Source organism: Saccopteryx leptura, chromosome 5, assembly GCF_036850995.1.
Source record: "Saccopteryx leptura isolate mSacLep1 chromosome 5, mSacLep1_pri_phased_curated, whole genome shotgun sequence".
In the NCBI taxonomy this organism is placed as follows: Eukaryota; Metazoa; Chordata; class Mammalia; order Chiroptera; family Emballonuridae; genus Saccopteryx; species Saccopteryx leptura.
The window spans coordinates 113,427,777-113,447,180 of NC_089507.1; the positions used below are offsets into that span (position 1 = coordinate 113,427,777).

Below are 19,404 nucleotides of genomic sequence, written 5' to 3' on the forward strand. Positions count from 1 at the left end.
AAATAGTATGTCATTAAAAGTGGTTTCTGGCCTGACCAGGCAGTGGCGCAGGGGATAGAGCATCGGACTGGGATGCTGAGGACCCAGGTTCGAGACCCCGAGGTCGCCAGCTTGAGCGCGGGCTCTTCTGGTTTGAGCAAAAGCTCACCAGCTTGGACCCAAGGTCACTGGCTCAAGCAAGGGGTTACTCGGTCTGCTGAAGGCCCGTGGTCAAGGCACATATGAGAAAGCAATCAATGAACAACTAAGGTGTCGCAATGTGCAATGAAAAACTAATAATTGATGCTTCTCATCTCTCCATTCCTGTCTGTCTATCCCTGTCTATCCCTCACTCTGACTCGCTCTCTGTCTCTGTAAAATAAAAAAAAAAGTGGTTTCTGTAACCTTTGAAATAAAATCATAGTTTAATGGAAAGATTTATATTTTATTCTATTACTGTATAAACAAAGAAAACCTATGTGATTAAAAAAAAACTAGAAAAAAATGCCGAAGGAAAGGTGGAAAAAGTGGGCAAATCATCTTGTATCAGTACGTTGTTGTCTTAGTACGGAAGATGTCAATGAAGCTTTTCTCCCATCTAAATAGGACACAGACTTATCTTTAAAACCAAACGATGTATTATTCATCAAGTTTTCTATTTAAAAAATTTATTTAGAAAGCGGTGTTGAATGCCTATTTATCACTTGCTAGTCATGAGGCAGGGTTACGTGTATTTTACATCAGTTACCTTATTGATTCTTGTAGCAACTCAGTAGATACTGTTATTCGCCCCCAGTTTATAAGTGAGTACACAGAGAGGTGGCATAATTTTTCAGAATCATTCAGTATGCAGTGTCCATTTTTTTAACCCTTTGTCATAGTGCCATACCAAGTACACTACACGTTTAATATTTTTTACTTAGTGTACTCGTTTACTGTCTTACTGTTTGTTTGGCATTTGTTAGACACTCTGGGCATTAAGGACTGTGCAAGAATACACAACTAACCAGTTTTATTCACATTCATCTCTAAATTCATTATAAACTTTTGAGCCATGATTGGAAATTTAGCATTCAGACTAATGATTTAAAAGGTAATATGTAAACTAATTATCCCTGCCGTGTACCTTGTGTCAAGCATATTAATTGGTTTCATTGTGTTTTAGGGACTATAATCTCTTGGTCCCCAGAAAGCCTACCAACCAGCTTTGCTTCGTGACTTTAACTAGAAAATAGAAGGGAAGCAAGACTTTTATTGAAAGCTATTTATTTTATCCAAATTGTGGATTGGTTTCAATTAAGTTAATGACCAACCATATTTCATTGGTGAAATAGTATTGCGTTGGAAAGTAAAAAAAACACAGTGCCAACTCTAATAAGTAAATTTTTACACAGGTGGATTTTGTTACAGGACTCGTGTTGCTTTTTACTTGTTTAACATTTTAAGTTAATGAAGTATAGGACTTTTGGACTGCCAAATGTTTTCTTTAAATGCCCTTCAAAATTAAATTGGTGAAATATGTATTTATCATAAAGGAAAATGGTCATATATCCTTGGCTACCTTGTGAAGATCTGTTAGGTTTATGTGGACCACAGAGCTCAGGCAATGAACTTGCCTTGTGTGACGTTTCTTTACTCTTAGCTGTTTCTTCTTTGATTCTGTTTAATTGAAATTTCTTCTAGTTATCTAACTTATTTGATACAGCATCTTCTCAGTCTTTTTCTCATTTTTAAAAAAAAATTATGGGGGAGACACTGGTTAATACGATTATACATGTTTCAGGTGCCCAATTCTACAACACATTTCGGTACACTGCATTGTGTGCTCACTCCCCCCCCAAATCAAGTCTTGGTCCATCACCATTTATTACCTCTTTATTCCGCTACACCTCCCCCAACCCCTACAATCCATGACCATGATTTTTTTTTTGGGGGGGGTTAACTTTTCTGCCATTCAGAATACTATACCAAAATATTATTATTTTTTTTAAAGTCACCCTGCTTGACTTGTAGAACCAATTAAATATGATATGCATCAGTAATAATGAACTGTCCATCTTTGTACTTTTCTAAAATGTTCTGTTTTCTTTCTAGGTCCTTGATTCTTTGCAAAGTTACTTTTTAGAGAAATCATAATATAATGATGTTATGTAATAAAACAATTTATGAGAGTGCAAAGTTTTTTAAAAAATAAAAATGACATTTCTTTGCAGCTGAGAGATTTTATGCTCATTGTCTAAGTACTTGTAGCCTCGCCATTCAGATGTAACTGACCACTGGTAAATTTAACTGATATTTCTCCTGAAATAAAAACTTGCAAAACAAAATTTTAATGGTAAATTTTACTTTCTGTGACAGTACATTTATTATATATGTTCAAGATTTAATTTTTTTTTTTATAACAAAAATTTTATTCTGTTTTCTTCTGTTACAGATTTTGGCCCTGACACTAACTAGTTGGGTTGGATCACATTTTTACTTGGTAGTCTGACTTACTCTTCTGGGAGTAAAATGAGTATTCCGAGCATGGTGAGAATGAGGAAACACAGGCCTTGGTGCAATTTTTAATATCCCGCCATGCAATTTTCAATGTGACACTGGAGAAATCTTGAAATCTTTGTCAGGCCTCATTTCCTCGTAATAAGAATTTCTAGCTTCTTTGGTGATAAACTGCAACCATCTAAATAGTTTGTGGCATAGTTAGGTACTTATAGTAAAGTTGGTTCTTTCCCTTTATCCTCAGCATTTTACTTTTATACCTGAGGTACTTTGCATGTTATAGTGGCAGCCAGGAGTCTATCACAGCAGGCTTATTGGATCAGTAAAGCTACTTTTGAAATTCAGATGAAGAAAGTAGGACTTGGTGAGATAAATAAGGGTTGAGCAGTGACATTATACCTCTGCCCATGCTGGGTGGGGCCAGTACACTTCTAGATATAGTTACTTGGAAAATGTTCAGGAACCCTGGTCAACAGATATTTCATGTCTATATATCTAATATATGTGGTATGCACTGTTAAGTCGTTCTCAAGTCACTGGAAGCTTGTCATGTGGTTATGTTGCTCAGTTATGTTTGGGGGGGTGGGGAATTTTGCACAGTCTTAATAAATTAAAAATCCCATATGTTTTGTTTTAGGAAATGTGCTTAAGTGTTGTGCTGAGGTTAAACGTGAGGTTGTAGTGAGGATTAAAGAAATGGGTTCTTCAGTACCTGGCACATCCTGAGTCTCCAGCATGTACTAGCAATTATCTTATTATTTATTGTACATTTAAAAATTTTTACATTTCTTGCATTTTAAGTAGTGTTTTGCACTTATCACTAGCCAGAAATACTGGTTTTGGGTTTCTTGTTTATTTCTTACTGATTTAAATAAATGTTTATTTACAAAATATTTTAGTTCCTACCTTAATGAATCAAGGATTAATTTTGAAATCTTTTTTAAGCTGGGGAAACTGAATGAAAAGTTATACATTGCCTTTTTATTTTTTTCTGAAGTTGGAAACGGGGAGGCAGTCAAACAGACTCCCGCATGCCCCCGACCGGGATCCACCTGGCATGCCCACCAGGGGGCGATGCTCTGCCCATCTGGGGCATTGCTCTGTTGCAACCAGAGCCATTCTAGCGCCTGAGGCAGAGGCCATGGAGCCATCCTCGGCGCCGGGGCCAATTTCGCTCCAATGGAGCCTTGGCTGCTGGAGGGAAAGAGAGAGACAGAGAGGAAGGAGAGGGGGAGGGGTGGAGAAGCAGATGGGCGCTTCTCCTGTGTGCCCTGGCCGGGAATCGAACCCGGGACTCCTGCACGCCAGGCCGACGCTCTACCACTTAGCCAACCTGCCAGGGTGCTTTTTTTTCTTTGACAGAGACAGAGAAAGAGTCAGATAGAGGGACAGATAGGGACAGACAGACAGGAAGGGAGACAGATGAGCATCAGTTCTTCATTGCAGCTCTTTAGTTGTTCATTGATTGCTTTCTCATATGTGCCTTGAGCAGGGGGCTCCAGCAGAGCGAGTGACCCCTTGCTCAAGTCAGCAACCTTGGCTTTAAGCCAGTGACCTTGAGTTTCAAGCCAGTCACCATGGGATCATATCTATGATCCCAAGCTCAAGCCAATGACCCCATGATCAAGCCAAATGAGCCCGTGCTCAAGCCAGAGAACTTGGGGTTTCAAACCTGGGTCCTCCGAGTCTGTCTGATGATCTATTCACTGTACCACCACCTGGTCAGGCTATTACATTGCTTTTAAAAGTAATGGTCTCTTAACATATCATTGAGATATGCTTAAGATAATATTGTTTACTTACTCATGTGTTACTTATTTCACCTCAAAAAATATTTTAAAATGTCATCTCAACAGGGATTAGAATGTTGTTAGAGAAGCAAGGATGCTCAGATGACAAAATCTGTATATTTTAACAATCCAAAATCAGAATATATTTTGAGGAATGTTCAAAAGAAAGCAGATTGGGGTTCTTGTGGTAAGCAAGCCATGTCTGAAAAAAAGATTAATTAGACTGATGAAAATCATGTTACCTAACAGGTGGCCTCTTGGCCATTAGAGTGCGGGTGGGAGTGGGGGGGCTTGTGACTACAGCAACAGTCTCTTCATGCATAACAGGGGGCCATTGTATTGCTGCAGGGTGATAGGTACTTGCGTGCTCCTCTGTTTGGGATCAATACGGACAGGAGGGAGGCAGAAGATGCCAGGTGGCCTGTTGGGGTTGGTTAGTTATTGAACTCAGTGATGCTTAGTGAGCCTTAGTATGTAAGGCATCCTTTGTGTATCATGGAGCACAGGGAGGATAGAAGAAGAAAGGAGGATATTTGAGTCTATGACTGAATATTGGACTAGATGTCTTCCAGTAAGAGTCCTTCTTGCCCTGAGAGTTCTCATGCTCTATGAGAAACAGACTTACAGTTTGGAACTCAATTGTAAGATGCCACTCTTCACATCATAGGTGTCGGGATGTGGAGGCACACGACTGGCTGTTCTCTGCAGCTGGATAGCTCCCATACGTCAATACTGTCTGACCTTTCTCTTGCCTTGAGTTGTGTGGAATTGTGTTGTGTACGTTTCAAGATAGGATATGTTTCATTTCTGTGGCAAATGGAAATTACGTGGACTTGGTTAAATACTATGTTCATCATTTCATTTGATTGTTATTAGCTTGAGATGAGAATTTAGGAATTCAGTTGAGGGTATAAAGCTCATATGTAATGTTCAACGGCACAGGTACAGAATGACTCTTCATGTCATCCGAAATTATTTGGTGTTGAGCTCTGGGTTCCGCAGAGCACAGTTTATAATATAATTAATGGCACTGCCTTTAAAAGTATAAAACTTATTAATTTCCCCTCCTTGTATTTTTATTTTAGAAGGTGTTTTTATTGTAAAAGATCTTGTTTATTAACTAGTATTGTCTGTCCTTTAAAAAGTATTTGAATTAAGTTTTTCTCCATAAATGTTTTTACTCTAGTGGAATATAATGATCATGAAGTAAAATTATATTACACATTTCCTAATTTTATTTCTTGGAAGGTTGCTATAGATTTATCATTTTCAGTGATGGAGTCCTGTGCTTCTGCCCTTGATACTTTGTTTCTTTCCAGGTTTGATGCAAAATTACATTTCCCTGGTGATATGACCTACTAATCAAGTCATGGCAACATTCAAAGCCATCTGAATTCCTAATTATGATACTAAAGGGACTTGGAAACTGATTCCACTTGGAATTATTTCCCACCAAATGTGGTCCTGCACAGACCAGTTTAACTCTTACTGTCAGCCAAATAAATATTTTCCCTGGCATACTCTAGTTCCTTACTAGCTTACATGTCTTTTATTACATTTGGAAAATGTTGGAAATATTTAAAAAGTGTAAAGAAACCAATTTAGTTGAGCCAGTTTGCAGCCATATTATTGAACCAATTAAATTATTTTACTGCTAAGAACAACTAAAACATTTGAAGAAGAATATTTTAAATTAATTTAACAGGGTACTATCAGATTTTTCACTTTCTTTTACACACACACATATATATTTAAATTTATGAAAATAAAGAATATATTTCAACCTCAAATAGAAAACAGGCAACAAGAGAATTCTCAAATTAACAAGATAGGTAGGAAGGAGTTGAGGCAAACTCAGTGTTCTTAAACACATCGTTCCTGTGGGCGCTGCTGCTACCAGTGTGCGCCATCCCTTGACTTTGTCATACGAGGGTTTGTGAGTTGTGGGTCAGTCGTCCATCATCAGTGTTGTGAACAGTAAGGGCAGAGAACAGGGAGGTTCATTTGCTGTCTTTATGTACACTGGTCTAATACGAATTTTGAATGTGATGTAAAACTCACCCTTCTTACCCAAGCTTATCCAATATTCATTTTCTCTCCATTCTTTTTCTCCCCTTTGATTATTTTGACTCCATCTTTAAAAATTTTTTTCTTAGAGCTATAGAATATGGTATAACACAATCCTTTCCCCCTTCCGCATGGGAATTTAAACTTGGCCTAACTTTTGGCTTCCTTTTCTTGGATACCTGATAAAGGTTTACATTTACCACCTTGTTGTGATAAAAGTGACCTCTGATTGGTCAGTTGCATCTGGACTTGAGAAACTGAATTTCTAACAAGCAGCTATGGCTGTGATGTTGTTGATAAAAAAGACTAGCTTCTCGGAAACAAGAGGCTGATCAACCAGGGCAGTACCTGCCCCCAGCTGAGGTGAGGGTCTCTCCAGGCCCTGAGCTGTCAGTGGGAGACCTGCAAGAGCAGCTCCTGGACAGCTGTCCTCCCAAGGGCAGAAGCAGGCTGCTGCCTGACTGGCAAGTTGGCTTTCCTGACTCATACCCGTCTGAGGTCAGTGCCCTGTGGGGGTCTTGAGAGTCTTGATGTTTAGTTGAACCACAGACCATCTGTTGGGATCACGTATGGAGTCAGAATAAAAATAAATCAGTGAAAACTAGCTGTCTCTCTCTTCTACTCTTCCTGATTCCCCGTCCCTCTGCCTGGAAGCTAACAGCTGTTTTCAGTATATGCAGATTAATTAGACTGATGAAAATCATGTTCTGTTGTTTACTTCCATGTTTCTAAATAAACCATTTATGACATCTGTTGATTTGTTATTACAAAAGATGAGAGATTTTCTTTTGTTGCAAGAGAAAGAGAGAGAAACAGGAAGGGAGAGAGATGAGAAGCATCAACTTGTAGTTGTATCACTTTAGTTGTTAATTGATTGCTTCTCATATGAGTCTAGACCCGGGGGCTCCAGCCAAATCAGTGACCTTGGGCTCAAGCCAGTGACCATGGGGTCATGTCAATGACCCCATGCTCAAGCTGGTGAGCCTGCGCTCAAACTAGTGACCTCAGGGTCTTGAACTGGGACCTCAGCATCCCAGGTTGACACTCTATCCCTAGAGCCACAACCAGTTAGGCAAGAGATTTTCTTTTTATGCTATTTTCACTTTCCATTTTGCCTCTTCTCGGTATTGTTACATCAAAAATCTAAGTTAATCAATGTCCATTGTCACGAAATTTGGTATGTAAGAATTGCTCACTGCTTAATCGAGTTGGCGTTAAGATTAAATTTCCCCTCTTACAATTTTCTTTTGTCGTTCTTGGAGCTAATTGCTTTGACTTTCTTAAAAAAATTGATCTCTCTATACCTATCTTGACTTTCTTTCACATGCTTTCCACATTCTGTATCAAATTTCCCAAGTGTTCAAAAATGTCAGAGCAGTTATGTTTCTTTTTCTCATGAAGATTGATGTCCCACACCTCTCTACCTGTTGCTCTAGTGTCACCTGGTATCTGCTTCTCTGGGTTGTCTTTTCACCATATTCTGGGACTTTCCTTGGGATCTGTCCATTGTTTAATTGAATTTCCTGGATTTTGCTAGGGCATATCCAACCATAGCTCTTTATGAAAGAATATATGGAAAGTAAAGACTTGACCAGTCTATAAAAGTGTTTTCAACTTTCACATTTGATTTTTTTCTTTGGTTGAACATAGAGTTCTACACTGAAAGATAATTTTTTTCTTGATAGAGAAGGTATGTCTTTTTTTTTTTTAGAAAAAAATTTTTTTTAGAATTTTATTTATTTATTTTTATTAGAGAGAGAGAGAGAGAGAGAGAGAGAGAGGAGCAGGGAGCATCAACTCCCATATGTGCCTTGACCAGGCAAGCCCGGGGTTTCACACCAGAGACCTCAGCGTTCCAGGGTGACGCTTTATCCACTGCACCACCACAGGTCAGGCTGGCTTTTTTTAATCTTTTTGTTGTTGTTGTTGTTACTGTTTTTACTTCATAACAAGGAAGACCTTCTCTTAGGGCATTTCTTAATGATACTCTTAGTTTTCGTTTGTTAGTAATCATGTGGATGCTGCCATTTGGCAGTGTATGAGTTAAACTCTGTTGCTGGAAGAGAATTTATGCTTGGGGGAACCAGCCCGTAAAAGAATGATATTCTGTGCGTGTGTGTGTGTGTGTGTGTGTGTGTGTGTGTGTGTGACAGAGACAGAGACAGAAAGAGGGACACATAGGGACATCAATTCTTCATTGTGGCACCTTAGTTGTTCATTGATTGCTTTCTTATATGTGCCTTGACCAGGAGGCTACAGCAGAACGAGTAGCCCCTTGCTCAAGCCAGCGACCTTGGGCTCAAGCCAGTGTCCTTCAGGCTCAAGCCAGTGGCCATGGGGTCATGTCTATGATCCCACACTCTAGTCAGTGACCCCGTGCTCAAGCTGGTGAGCCCACACTCAAGCTGGATGAGCCCATGCTCAAGCTGGCAACCTCGGGATTTCAAACCTGGGTCCTCCGTGTCCCAATCTGACGCTCTATCCACTGCACCTCTGCCTGGTCAGGCAAGAATGATATTCTTGATTAATGCTTGTTATAATAAATCGTCCTTTGTCTTGGATCCAGAGTCCTGTTTCTTTCTCTAGCATCCATGGAGCCACGGTGGGCTCGCGTAGGAGCTTGCAAGAAGGGTAGTCATAGACCCTTGGCAGCCCTTGACATGGTTTTCTCTTTGAAAATTTCTTCCCCCAGGAACCCATATTGTTTCCATTGTCCTGCCATGTACTGGGTTGTATACAACCTTTTGTGGCTTATATGTTTTTTAATGTGTTTTCTTATTCCAAAGGCATTTTACAGTGAAAGTACTTTGTAAACTGAAAAGCACAACAAATGCTGGGTTTCATGCAGCTTTCTAAAGTGTGGATGATACATTATGTATTTAATTGAGTAGGTAATATGTTTAATATTAAATTGTATTGCAAGACACAGTTTCTGAAGGAATGAATATATATATATGTTCTTAACATTCTTAGCATTCATTACCATGAGACATTATTGAAGTATGTTTTTGTGATATTTACTTACTCTTTTCAATCACAGCCAACATTTATTGGGCAATTACTGTATATCAGGCACCATCTTAGTTATTCCTCTCAGTTGTCCTGTGAAGATGGTTTTTTGTTCTTGTTTTACTGAAGAAGGAGGGATAGAAATATAGAAGGACCTGACCTGTGGTGGCGTAGTGGATAAAGCATTGGCCTGGAACACTGAGGTCGCCAGTTCAAAACCCTGGGCTTTCTGTTCAAGGCACATATGGGAGTTGATGCTTCCTGCTCCTCCCCCTTCTCTCTCTTTCTCTCTCCTCTCTAAAATAAATAAAGTCTTAAAAAAATTAAAAATTAAAAGAAATATAGAAAGGTGGTATACCTTGACTGAGAATATAAAATTGGGATATGTTAGAGCCAGCATTCAAGCCCAGGTCTGTCTACTTCTCTAACCTGAGTTCTTAACCCCAGTGCCACGCTATAAAATGCAGAGAAGGGAAAGGATTAAAAAATATATTGACTCACTGGGAAAATTTTAAGCATCGTGTAGTTAATTTTATTTTATTTTCCCCTTTTTATTGAATCTATTGGGGTGGCACTGGTTAACAAAATTATACTGCATTTGCCTGACCAGGCGGTGGCGCAGTGGATAGAGCATTGGACTGGGATGTGGAGGACCCAGGTTCGAAACCCCAAGGCTGCCAGCTTGAGCACAGGCTTATCTGGTGTGAGCAAGGCTCACCAGCTTGGACCCAAGGTCGCTGGCTTGAGCAAGGGGTCACTTGTTCTTCTGTAGCCCCCCTGTCAAGGCACATATGAGAAAGCAATCAGTGAATAAGTTAGGTACCGCAACGAAGAAATGATGCTTCTCGTCTCTCTCCCTTCTTGTCTGTCTGTCCCTATCTGTCCCTCTCTCTGTCTCTTTCTCTGTCACTGTCACACACAAAAGGAATTATTCTGGTTTCAGGCACACAATTGCGTAACACATCATCTGTCCACTGTATTGTGTGTTCATAGCTCGCGCCCCCGTAAAGTCTTTGTCCATCACCATTTACGCTCATCCTCACATCTGCCTCCCCCACTTTCCCCCAGCAGTCACCACGCTGTTGTCTGTGTAGTTTAAAGCTATAGGCCTTCAGCATTGAACTGACATAAGTACAGCAGTCCCCCTTCATCCACAGTTTTGCTTTTTATGGATTCAGTTACCCGCGGTCAACAGCAGTCCAATAATATTAAATAGAAAACTCCAGAAATAAACAATTTATAAGTTTTAAGTTGAAGATTATCTCATTTAGTCCCCCTTGGGACATGACTCCTCCCTTTGTCCAGTGTCTCTTGGCTGTATATCCACCCGCCCATTAGTCACTTGTCAGAGCCCTTATCAGAGGGGGCAGAGAGGGAGTCCAGCTGCACATAAATCTTATTATGGTAGATTGTTGTGATTATTTCATTGTAAGTTGCTGTTAATTTCTTACTGTATCTAATTTATACCTTAAACTTCAGCACAGGTGTGTATGTGGAGGACAAGCATAGTATGTATAGGGTATGGAGCTCCCTGGGTTTCAGGCATCCTCTGAGGGTCTGAAAACCTATCCCTTGCCATTTTGGGGTGCTGCTGGACTATGGTTATGACTGAATTTAGTGCATACCTCTTGCTAAAAGTAACCATTTCAGTCACAGCTTTTTAAAAGTATGAAACAATAAAATAAAGCAACATGGAAGCTGATCTGAATATTTCCTGATATCGGAAACGTCTGAGTTGTGGTTCCCACAGGCAGCTGCCGCTCCACCCCAGGTGGTGACTGTTGCTATGTCACCTGGACATCACTGGCAGCTTCATGAAGTAACGTACTGTGGGTCTGGGAGGTCTGATCATGGCCACTGTGGGACAATGAATGTGTCAGTCACTGGTGACAGTTCACCACTGTGGTTTGGGGCATTTCATTTATGTGGCTGCTTTTCATAATGCGACATTGATCTTTCAACTGATGTTCATCCTGTTGGCGTCTCATGGTGCTTAAATTATTTGTGAATCCTGCAACAAAACACCTTTAACTTGTAGGATTATCTTTATGTTTTCCATTTGATTTATAAAGAGTTCACTTTGCTCTCCTCTCCGGACGGTGCTAACTCAGGAGACTGTTACTTTCCGATGCAATGTATCCACATGGCCACCTTGTCATCAAAGGTCATCTGCCTTTCATAAAAGACCTACTTATCCCATGACCAGAGTGCGTTTGGAAACTCTTGATTCTTTGGTAAATATTCTAAGTAACAAGACCATTGATATCAGTTAGGCCTGTTTATCATTGTTCAAATGATCCCAGGAAGCCAAACTTAAACGTTTAGTGAACTACTTAAATGACCAGAATTATATATAAGGTCAAGCACGTTCTTGGGTGACATTTTATTTATTTTTATGAGCCATCATGTTTATTCCATGTGGTCTCCTTACCCAACCCCATGTTGGAACATAATTTTTACAAAACATTGCCTTTGTTAAAGGCAGAATCTGGAGGCTGGCGTTGATAATGTTGCTGTGTGTGCCTCAGACTCAGCGTGGCCCTTCGTTAATAGAACTAAACAGAAGTGGTTCTTTATAACGGAGATCTTAAAGCCTTTGTGAGTAATTCTAATTATTGTTAGTCCATGGACTCAGTTACTGTATGGGACATTTCACAGGATGAAGTATTTGAGTCAAGGGTTGTACTTACTACATATTCCTTTTGCCAAGCTGTGCTCGTGGAACTGAGGATCTGAAAAATAGGATTTTGCAGATTTTGGTAGTCATTAAGAATTATAATGGTCTTAACTGTTTAGATTGATAAAAATTTTAACCATGCATCCTCAGTGTCCTGTACGTATATGTATTTATATATTTATATTATTAATACATTATACCATTGGAGTAACGTGCAATCACTTCCTAAAACATAAACCAATAAGTAAGGTAAAATAAAAGCGCTAAGGAAGTTAACATTAAGCTCTAATGTTTTCTTCCTGCAGAGGTATCTTGTTTGCCTCCCTGGACGGTGCTAATTCAGGAGACTATTACTTTCCGATGCAATGTATCCATATGGCCACCTTACCATGAAAGGTCATCTGCCTTTCATAAAAGACCTAATTATCCCATGACCAGAGTGCCTGTTAGAACCCATGTTTACCCAGTTTTCTCCCACGTTATAGAAATACACCTCACACGGAGTGCACTTTCTCTTTGTGTTGTGTCGTCTAGGACGAGGACGTGGCCGAAGACAGCGGTCGTGTGGAGCCCGTTGGACATTCCGACAGTGGTCTGGAGAACATACCCAACTTTTCCCTTGAGTAAGTTGCTGAGGGTTTTACCAAAATCTGTGATACTCATGCAGTATCGCTGATAGCCGGGAGTGCCCTGCTCACGTGGCACATGTGGGATGTTTGTGCCGAGTTAAAAGCATGCTCATATTGCTTTGTTCTCCAGAGAGCATCCCTCTCCTGCTGTGTTGATTATCTAATGTACAGAGACCAGCATGGGAGTTCCCATGTGTCCTGAGATTCATGCCTAGCTAAATAGACTACTGAATTAGACTATGAATTAGTGTTTGATTGAAAATGTGTGTCATGTTTCCAGCCACACACCTGCTTCAGATTGCTTTGTAAATGTCAGTATTTTGGTCATTTATTTGTTCTTCAACTTAGTTTAAGTTTTAAAAAGAAATAGTAAGCCTAACTTACTTTACGTGAAATGCTAGTTGGGCCATATAAGCATGAACCATTTTATATATATATATATTTGGATTTGGAAAAATAGAATCTCTCAAGGTATTTAAAGAGTTACAGGTCATAGGTTAGGAACATTGGACTAGATGTGAAGTATGAGAGGACAAAGTAAAACTTATAGTATCACAACTGTACAATTGTTTTAAATTTTGGCATGTTTCTGTGGAAGGGCTGTCATTCTAAAATTTTTCTTTGACTTTGGGCAAAAGTTAGTGGATATATAAGTCTACTGGAAAGTTCTGTCTCTTTTCTTTCTTTTTTTTTTTTAAGTTCTGTCCGTTTTTATCACAAGTTTCAACACGTAAGCATATGTTTATTTGGTGCATGTGTGCCTCTCTATTTTTATCACTCAATGTATACATACTGACGTAGCAAATTAACTAAAACAAAGTTGATTCACGTTAGTCTTAGGTGTGAAGCGATAGTGTACCCATGGCTACTGATAAAGTTCATTTACGCCACTGTAATTTTTACGAATTTCAACAAGGAAGAAATGCTACAGAAGCATGTCTGTTGCATCCACCATATTTCCTGGACTTAGCACCCTCCGACTATCACTTGTTTTGTCCTTACAAAATTTTTTGAAGGGCAAAAAATTCAAAAATGAAGATATCGAACAAGCACTGGTTCAATTTTTTGCATCAAAAGAAAACATTTTTCAAAAATGGGATATACAAATTGCCCTCACGCTGGCAAGAAATCATTAATAATAATGGCAATTATATTATTTAATAAAGTTTATTGACGGTAAGAAAAATTTGTATTTTGTTTTATTCCAAAAACGGACAGAACTTTCCGGTAGACCTTATAAATATTCACATTTAAAATTGTAATTCTGTCTTCTTTTAGTCTTCCAAGAGAAGGTTCTAAGAACTTCTTCATTGAGATTAGGCACTAGAATCAGATTATGTTTGGATCTAGAGTAACCAGTGCTCTTAATATTTACATTTAAGAAACATTGGCCGTGTCATAGTTCTTTTTAGAAAGGATATAGAATAAAAATAATTATTAAAATAACCATACTAATTTTAGTTGACAAACTCATCATTAAAAATGTGTAAATGTTATTAATAGTATCTAAAATAGGATGTTATAGAATTCTACAAAAGTGTAAAAAAGTAAAATCCTTTAAATAGTCTTAGGTTAGTATGGCCAATCTTTTTTGTCCTAATTAGTTTATGTGATTTAATCTCTGCACACATTTTCAGTTTTATTTTAATTTTTGTGATATTTCTATCTTTAATTTTCTTCGTATAGCCATGATATTCTTTGTATATAGGATAGCGTCAGGTTTTTATTTAGGAAGTTGACAAATTGGCATTTTCCATTATATGAAACGGTATTGTGACCTTTGTCAAATCCATTGGTAATCACTTATGATTGTCTAAATTGTTTAAACTAGATACTTAATTAAAATACTATTTCCAAATATTGATTGTTAGGTAAGTACTGCTTAATTTTTATGTGATACACACACACACACACACACACACACACACACACACAAATTTACAAAGAAAATGAAATCTCACTTAAATGGTTTAGAAAATTCACATTCTCTAAATTATTCTCTAAACACCAATTTTTATTACACTCGGGCTTATTGCATTAATAGTAAAGTACTTTAGTTATGTTATAGAAGTAACTTCATGTTCCTTTGTATAAATAGCTTCATTACTTTAAAATTCATTTGCAAACACTTGTATGAGAATGATTTGGTTTTCACTGGAAAGCTATTGGCTTTGAGAAAGGAGTTTCATAGTCTGCACTTGCAGTGGTTTGAGCAATGCTGACTTTAAATTTTTGTGAAATGGTGGAAAGTCAGAACTGCTGGATCCCACCTAGACTGTCACCTATCCACGGGGGCAAAATGTTGACCTTATTGGATTATCAGAAGGGTCAACGGTGTGCCTTATTTAGGAGCTCTTTGTCAATTATCAAGTGCTCTGTAGCTGCAACACCCTTATTCATTTAATCTTCACTGCCCTGGAAGTAGATACTGAGGTGGAAAATTTTCAGTGGCAGTCTGACTTGCACAATGTGTCGTGGTATCGCACAGAAGAGTGAGGTTGGAGAGAAATGGTTCTGTGCCATTTTTAATTAGTCATTTCTGATGCTTGCTCTCCCTCCATGCCCTCAGACTAGTGTTCAGGTATGTAGTGTTGAACGTTGCCCTCATATCACCATGCTTATCTTCCAGAATGTGTATGTATAGACATGTGTGCTTGGTGGGATTTTTGTCTTGTTCTCTTTTGTTGTTTATTGTGTGTCTGCATTGCTGTGTTTTTGTTGTTGTTGTTCTGTTTGGGTTTGGTTTGTTGACAGTCCATGTTCATGCTCCCTCATTCATCATTGTCTCACAGTGACATGGTAAAGCTCGTACACGTCCCCAACGATGGAGGGCCTCTGGGAATCCATGTAGTGCCTTTCAGTGCTCGAGGTGGCAGGTAACGTATCTTGGAGGTTTTTAATTAAATCATAATGTGAAGGGTTTTTGTTTTCATTGATGCTGAGAGGTAGAGTGGTGTTGGTTTAGCATGTGCTTAATGGAAACATTTTCATCTAGGGCAGTGGCCACTCCATGCATACACCTATGTCACAGTCACAGAATATATTTAGGGCAGTGAAGATGTCAAGTAGTATTCAGATTATCCTAATAATTTCTTTTTTTTTTTTTTTTTTTTTTCTTTTTTAATTTTTTTTTTTTTCATTTTTCTGAAGCTGGAAACAGGGAGAGACAGTCAGACAGACTCCCGCATGCGCCCGACCGGGATCCACCCGGCACGCCCACCATGGGGCGATGCTCTGCCCCTCCGGGGCGTCGCCATGTTGCGACCAGAGCCACTCTAGCGCCTGAGGCAGAGGCCACAGAGCCATCCCCAGTGCCCGGGCCATCTTTGCTCCAATGGAGCCTCGGCTGCAGGAGGGGAAGAGAGAGACAGAGAGGAAAGCGCGGCGGAGGGGTGGAGAAGCAGATGGGCGCTTCTCCTGTGTGCCCTGGCCGGGAATATCCTAATAATTTCATTGTTCATTATATCCGTGCAGACATTTTACTTTGCTATAAATGGATGACAGACTTGAGAGTCAGAACTCCACTGGATTTGCAAACTCAAGGGGGAGAGAGCCAAAAGTCATTTTCTGGGGGACAAGAATTATCCAGTAGAGATTATCTGGGTCACTTAGGTAATGATTCATTTAAAATTACATTTTTTGTTTAGTTTTTTAATTTTAGAAGATTTTCATGATTGTGCTTGACATTTAAACTATATAGTAAGACAAGCTGTAGATTTATCTCCTTCCCTGTTCTTGGTAGCCCCTCCCCTTCTGCCTGCACATTCAGGTGTCGGAACTATGTATTGTTTGTTAATATGGCCTCATTACTTTATAGACACGTATCCTTAAAAGGTTAAAATGTTATATGAGTATCTTTCAATCTGCTGCTTTTTTTTTATTCTATGAAAGAATTATTATTTTTGTCTTGGTTTGTTTTAGTATATCCAAATACATGTGATGAGTTGCTTTTTGCAGCTAGTGGAGGATGGGCTTCTGTCAGACAACAGCAGCACAGCCTGTCCTTCCCAGGGACATGAACTATGCACATGAAACTCCTATCACGTGAAGTTTTATCACGTCTTCTCTTACTTACCCATCTAATGATTCCATGGTGAAACAGATTGATGTACTGTATGGCTTCCTATTTTGAACTTCTTTTATTGTTATCACTTTTTTATTTTATTATTCATTTTTCTATTTTATTCTAGTATTTTTCTTTCTTTACATTGGGAGAAGGGAAAGCTGAAATGTTGCCTTGGACCAGTGACTGAGAACTTAGAATGCGGTTGAAACACTGGCCAAAGAATTACAACTACTACTTGTTTGAAAAGACAGATGTAATATCTATTACAGGCATTGTTGAAATTGCCTAGTTCTAGTTTTAGATGAGTATGAAACAATTGTATAACCTTCCTGCTGTGTCTTCCCCACTGTGGCAGTGCAGACTTTACCTCATGGGTAACGCACATGTTCTGTGGACATTCTGGACACGGAAACTGTGGTTCACCTACAGCTGTGCTGGAGTCTGAATGTTGGCGCTGTGTAACAAGTTGTGACATGCACCTTGAGTTTGGGGGTGGTTTTATAGTCACAGAATTGTAACTGCTTTCACTTTTTTTCTCTGGTACTTCTTTTTTAAATTTTAAACTCTGGGGAAGCATTGGAACTTCCCCAAGAACATTCAGTTCTTCAAGCTCTGTTGTTTTCAGAATGACTCTTGCTTGTTATTTCCTTTAAAAATATATATTATTTCCTAAGTGAGAAGCAGGGAGGGAGAAAGACAGACTTCTGCATGCACCCTGACCAGGATCCACCTGCCAAGCCCCCTATGGGATGATGCTCTGCCCATCTGGGGCCATTGCTCCATTGCTCGGTGACTGAGCTATTTTAGCACATGAGGTGCTCCAGCAGAACCACTGGCTGTGGGATGGGGAGAGAGAGAAGAGAGGAGGGAGGTGTGGAGAAGCAGATAGGCGCTTCTTCTGTGTGCACTGACCGGGAATTGAACCTGACACATCCACACGCCGGGCCGACATTCTACCACTGAGCCAACTGGCTAGAGCTAAATATATTTTAATGATCTCAAAAGTTTAATGTTGTTTACATTTCTATCAGAAGTAGAAAAAATAAGATAAAATGCATGGATTATAGCTTCCTAATATTAATGGGTCTTTAACTTTCTGTGGAATATACATAAGTCATCACAAATGGGATCTAATTGTTATACACCAGCTTTGAACCCTTATTTCAATGACAAACATGTTATTTTCTGTCATTTATTACCTGTTTCCTGTGTCAGTGTGAAAGGATGTTAGGATAAAATGAATTGATGAGAAGCATAAAGCAAAAGGGGAATGAGCAAGAAAAATAAACCTCCTCCAAATTAATTCAACAAAGGACATTTCACAAATCCCATCCGGTGACTAGTTGCCATAGTGTTTAGTTTTGATCTATAGAACTCGTGTAAGTAGACAAGTCTCCCCTTTGCAGAACTAAAAATGGTTTTTCAGCTGAGTCATTTTCACTTTCCGTTGGTTTGACACTTCATAGAGAAAACCGTGTACAGCTCTCTATAGTCAGCACAAAGAGATGAGTCAAGTCAGGTTCTGGAGTATCAGCCCTTTAGAGGTTTTGCCCATTTTTATATTGAGAAACAATAGCACTAAATTTTCTCCAGTGCCTGTGCTGCATCAGTAAGCTTCCTCGTGGCCAGGATGGAAACAGCTCTTCAGAGGGAGGCTGACTCTGAGAGAGGAAATATAGGCAGGCTGTTCAGAATCGTAGACAACGATCTTCGGGATCCAGAAACCCCTATTTCCCTTGTACTCAGGCATGCTTATTATTATACACGAAGTCTTCTCATTCACTTAGATACCATTCCAAGTGTTTAGCCCGTGGTAGTTCCTTTGTTAGGCGCCAGGGAACAAAGATAAACAGGATGAACAGGACTTTGTCTTTCACTAGGGATGTGCTGTTAGGGTGGCGTGACAGCCCTGAAATAACACAATTACACTTATGTGCTAGACATTGAAATAGTTACATAACAGCTATTCTTTGAGCTGGTAATGTATTGTCTGCTTTAGGTATCTGAAGCTGGCTTTTGGGGGACGATGATTTTAAGCAGGATGCTGCTAGCTTGTACAAGGGGCTGCATCAACTCCATGGTGGCTGCACAGGCAAATTAAGCAACTCAGTAGAGCAGAAAGGAAGACATGAAGTAGAATTGGTGAAGATACTGCACACGGGTCCATGGGAATACAAAAATTCATATTTGTAGGATGTTAAAAGGAAATTTCCAACAGTAACTTCATTTTTACAAAATCACAGTCCACTTTGGGCCATCTCGATGTTGGTGCTGCAATTAAGTGAGTGTAACTGAATAGTGACAGGCACATAGCACGTGCTTGGATGGCATCGTTCTGTTCAACATTATTTTGTTAGAATGTTGATGTGATGTGCAGGGGTTGTTTTACACATATGTATATCAGTCAGTCTGCAGCAAAATTGGTTTCATTTACATCATTTTTCACTGCATTTCCAAGAACTCTTTGGTGATGTTAAGTGAGGCATTACAATGCCTCCTTTTGCTGCACTTTGCTTTACTGAGTTTTGCGGATATTGTGTTTCTTACAGATTGAAAGTGTGACCCTCCACCCCCAAAATGATTATGACTTGCTTGAAGGCTCAGGTTAATGTTTGCATTTTTAGCAACAATAAGTATTTTTTTAATGAAGGTATGTACATTTTAAGACATGTTATTGCACACTTTGTA

At 39.3% G+C, this 19,404-nt stretch overlaps 1 protein-coding gene across 9 annotated transcripts in view; it reads left to right on the forward strand.

Moving 5' to 3' along the window:
• Positions 1 to 19,404, forward strand: part of PARD3 (par-3 family cell polarity regulator) — a 696,077-nt gene that overhangs the window by 345,572 nt on the left and 331,101 nt on the right. For all 9 annotated transcript variants that reach the window (XM_066386075.1, XM_066386074.1, XM_066386078.1 and 6 more), the window contains exons 6-7: positions 12,556 to 12,644; positions 15,443 to 15,526. In XM_066386075.1, coding sequence (XP_066242172.1) covers positions 12,556 to 12,644; positions 15,443 to 15,526 — 173 coding nt within the window. The remainder of the gene's footprint in view (positions 1 to 12,555; positions 12,645 to 15,442; positions 15,527 to 19,404) is intronic.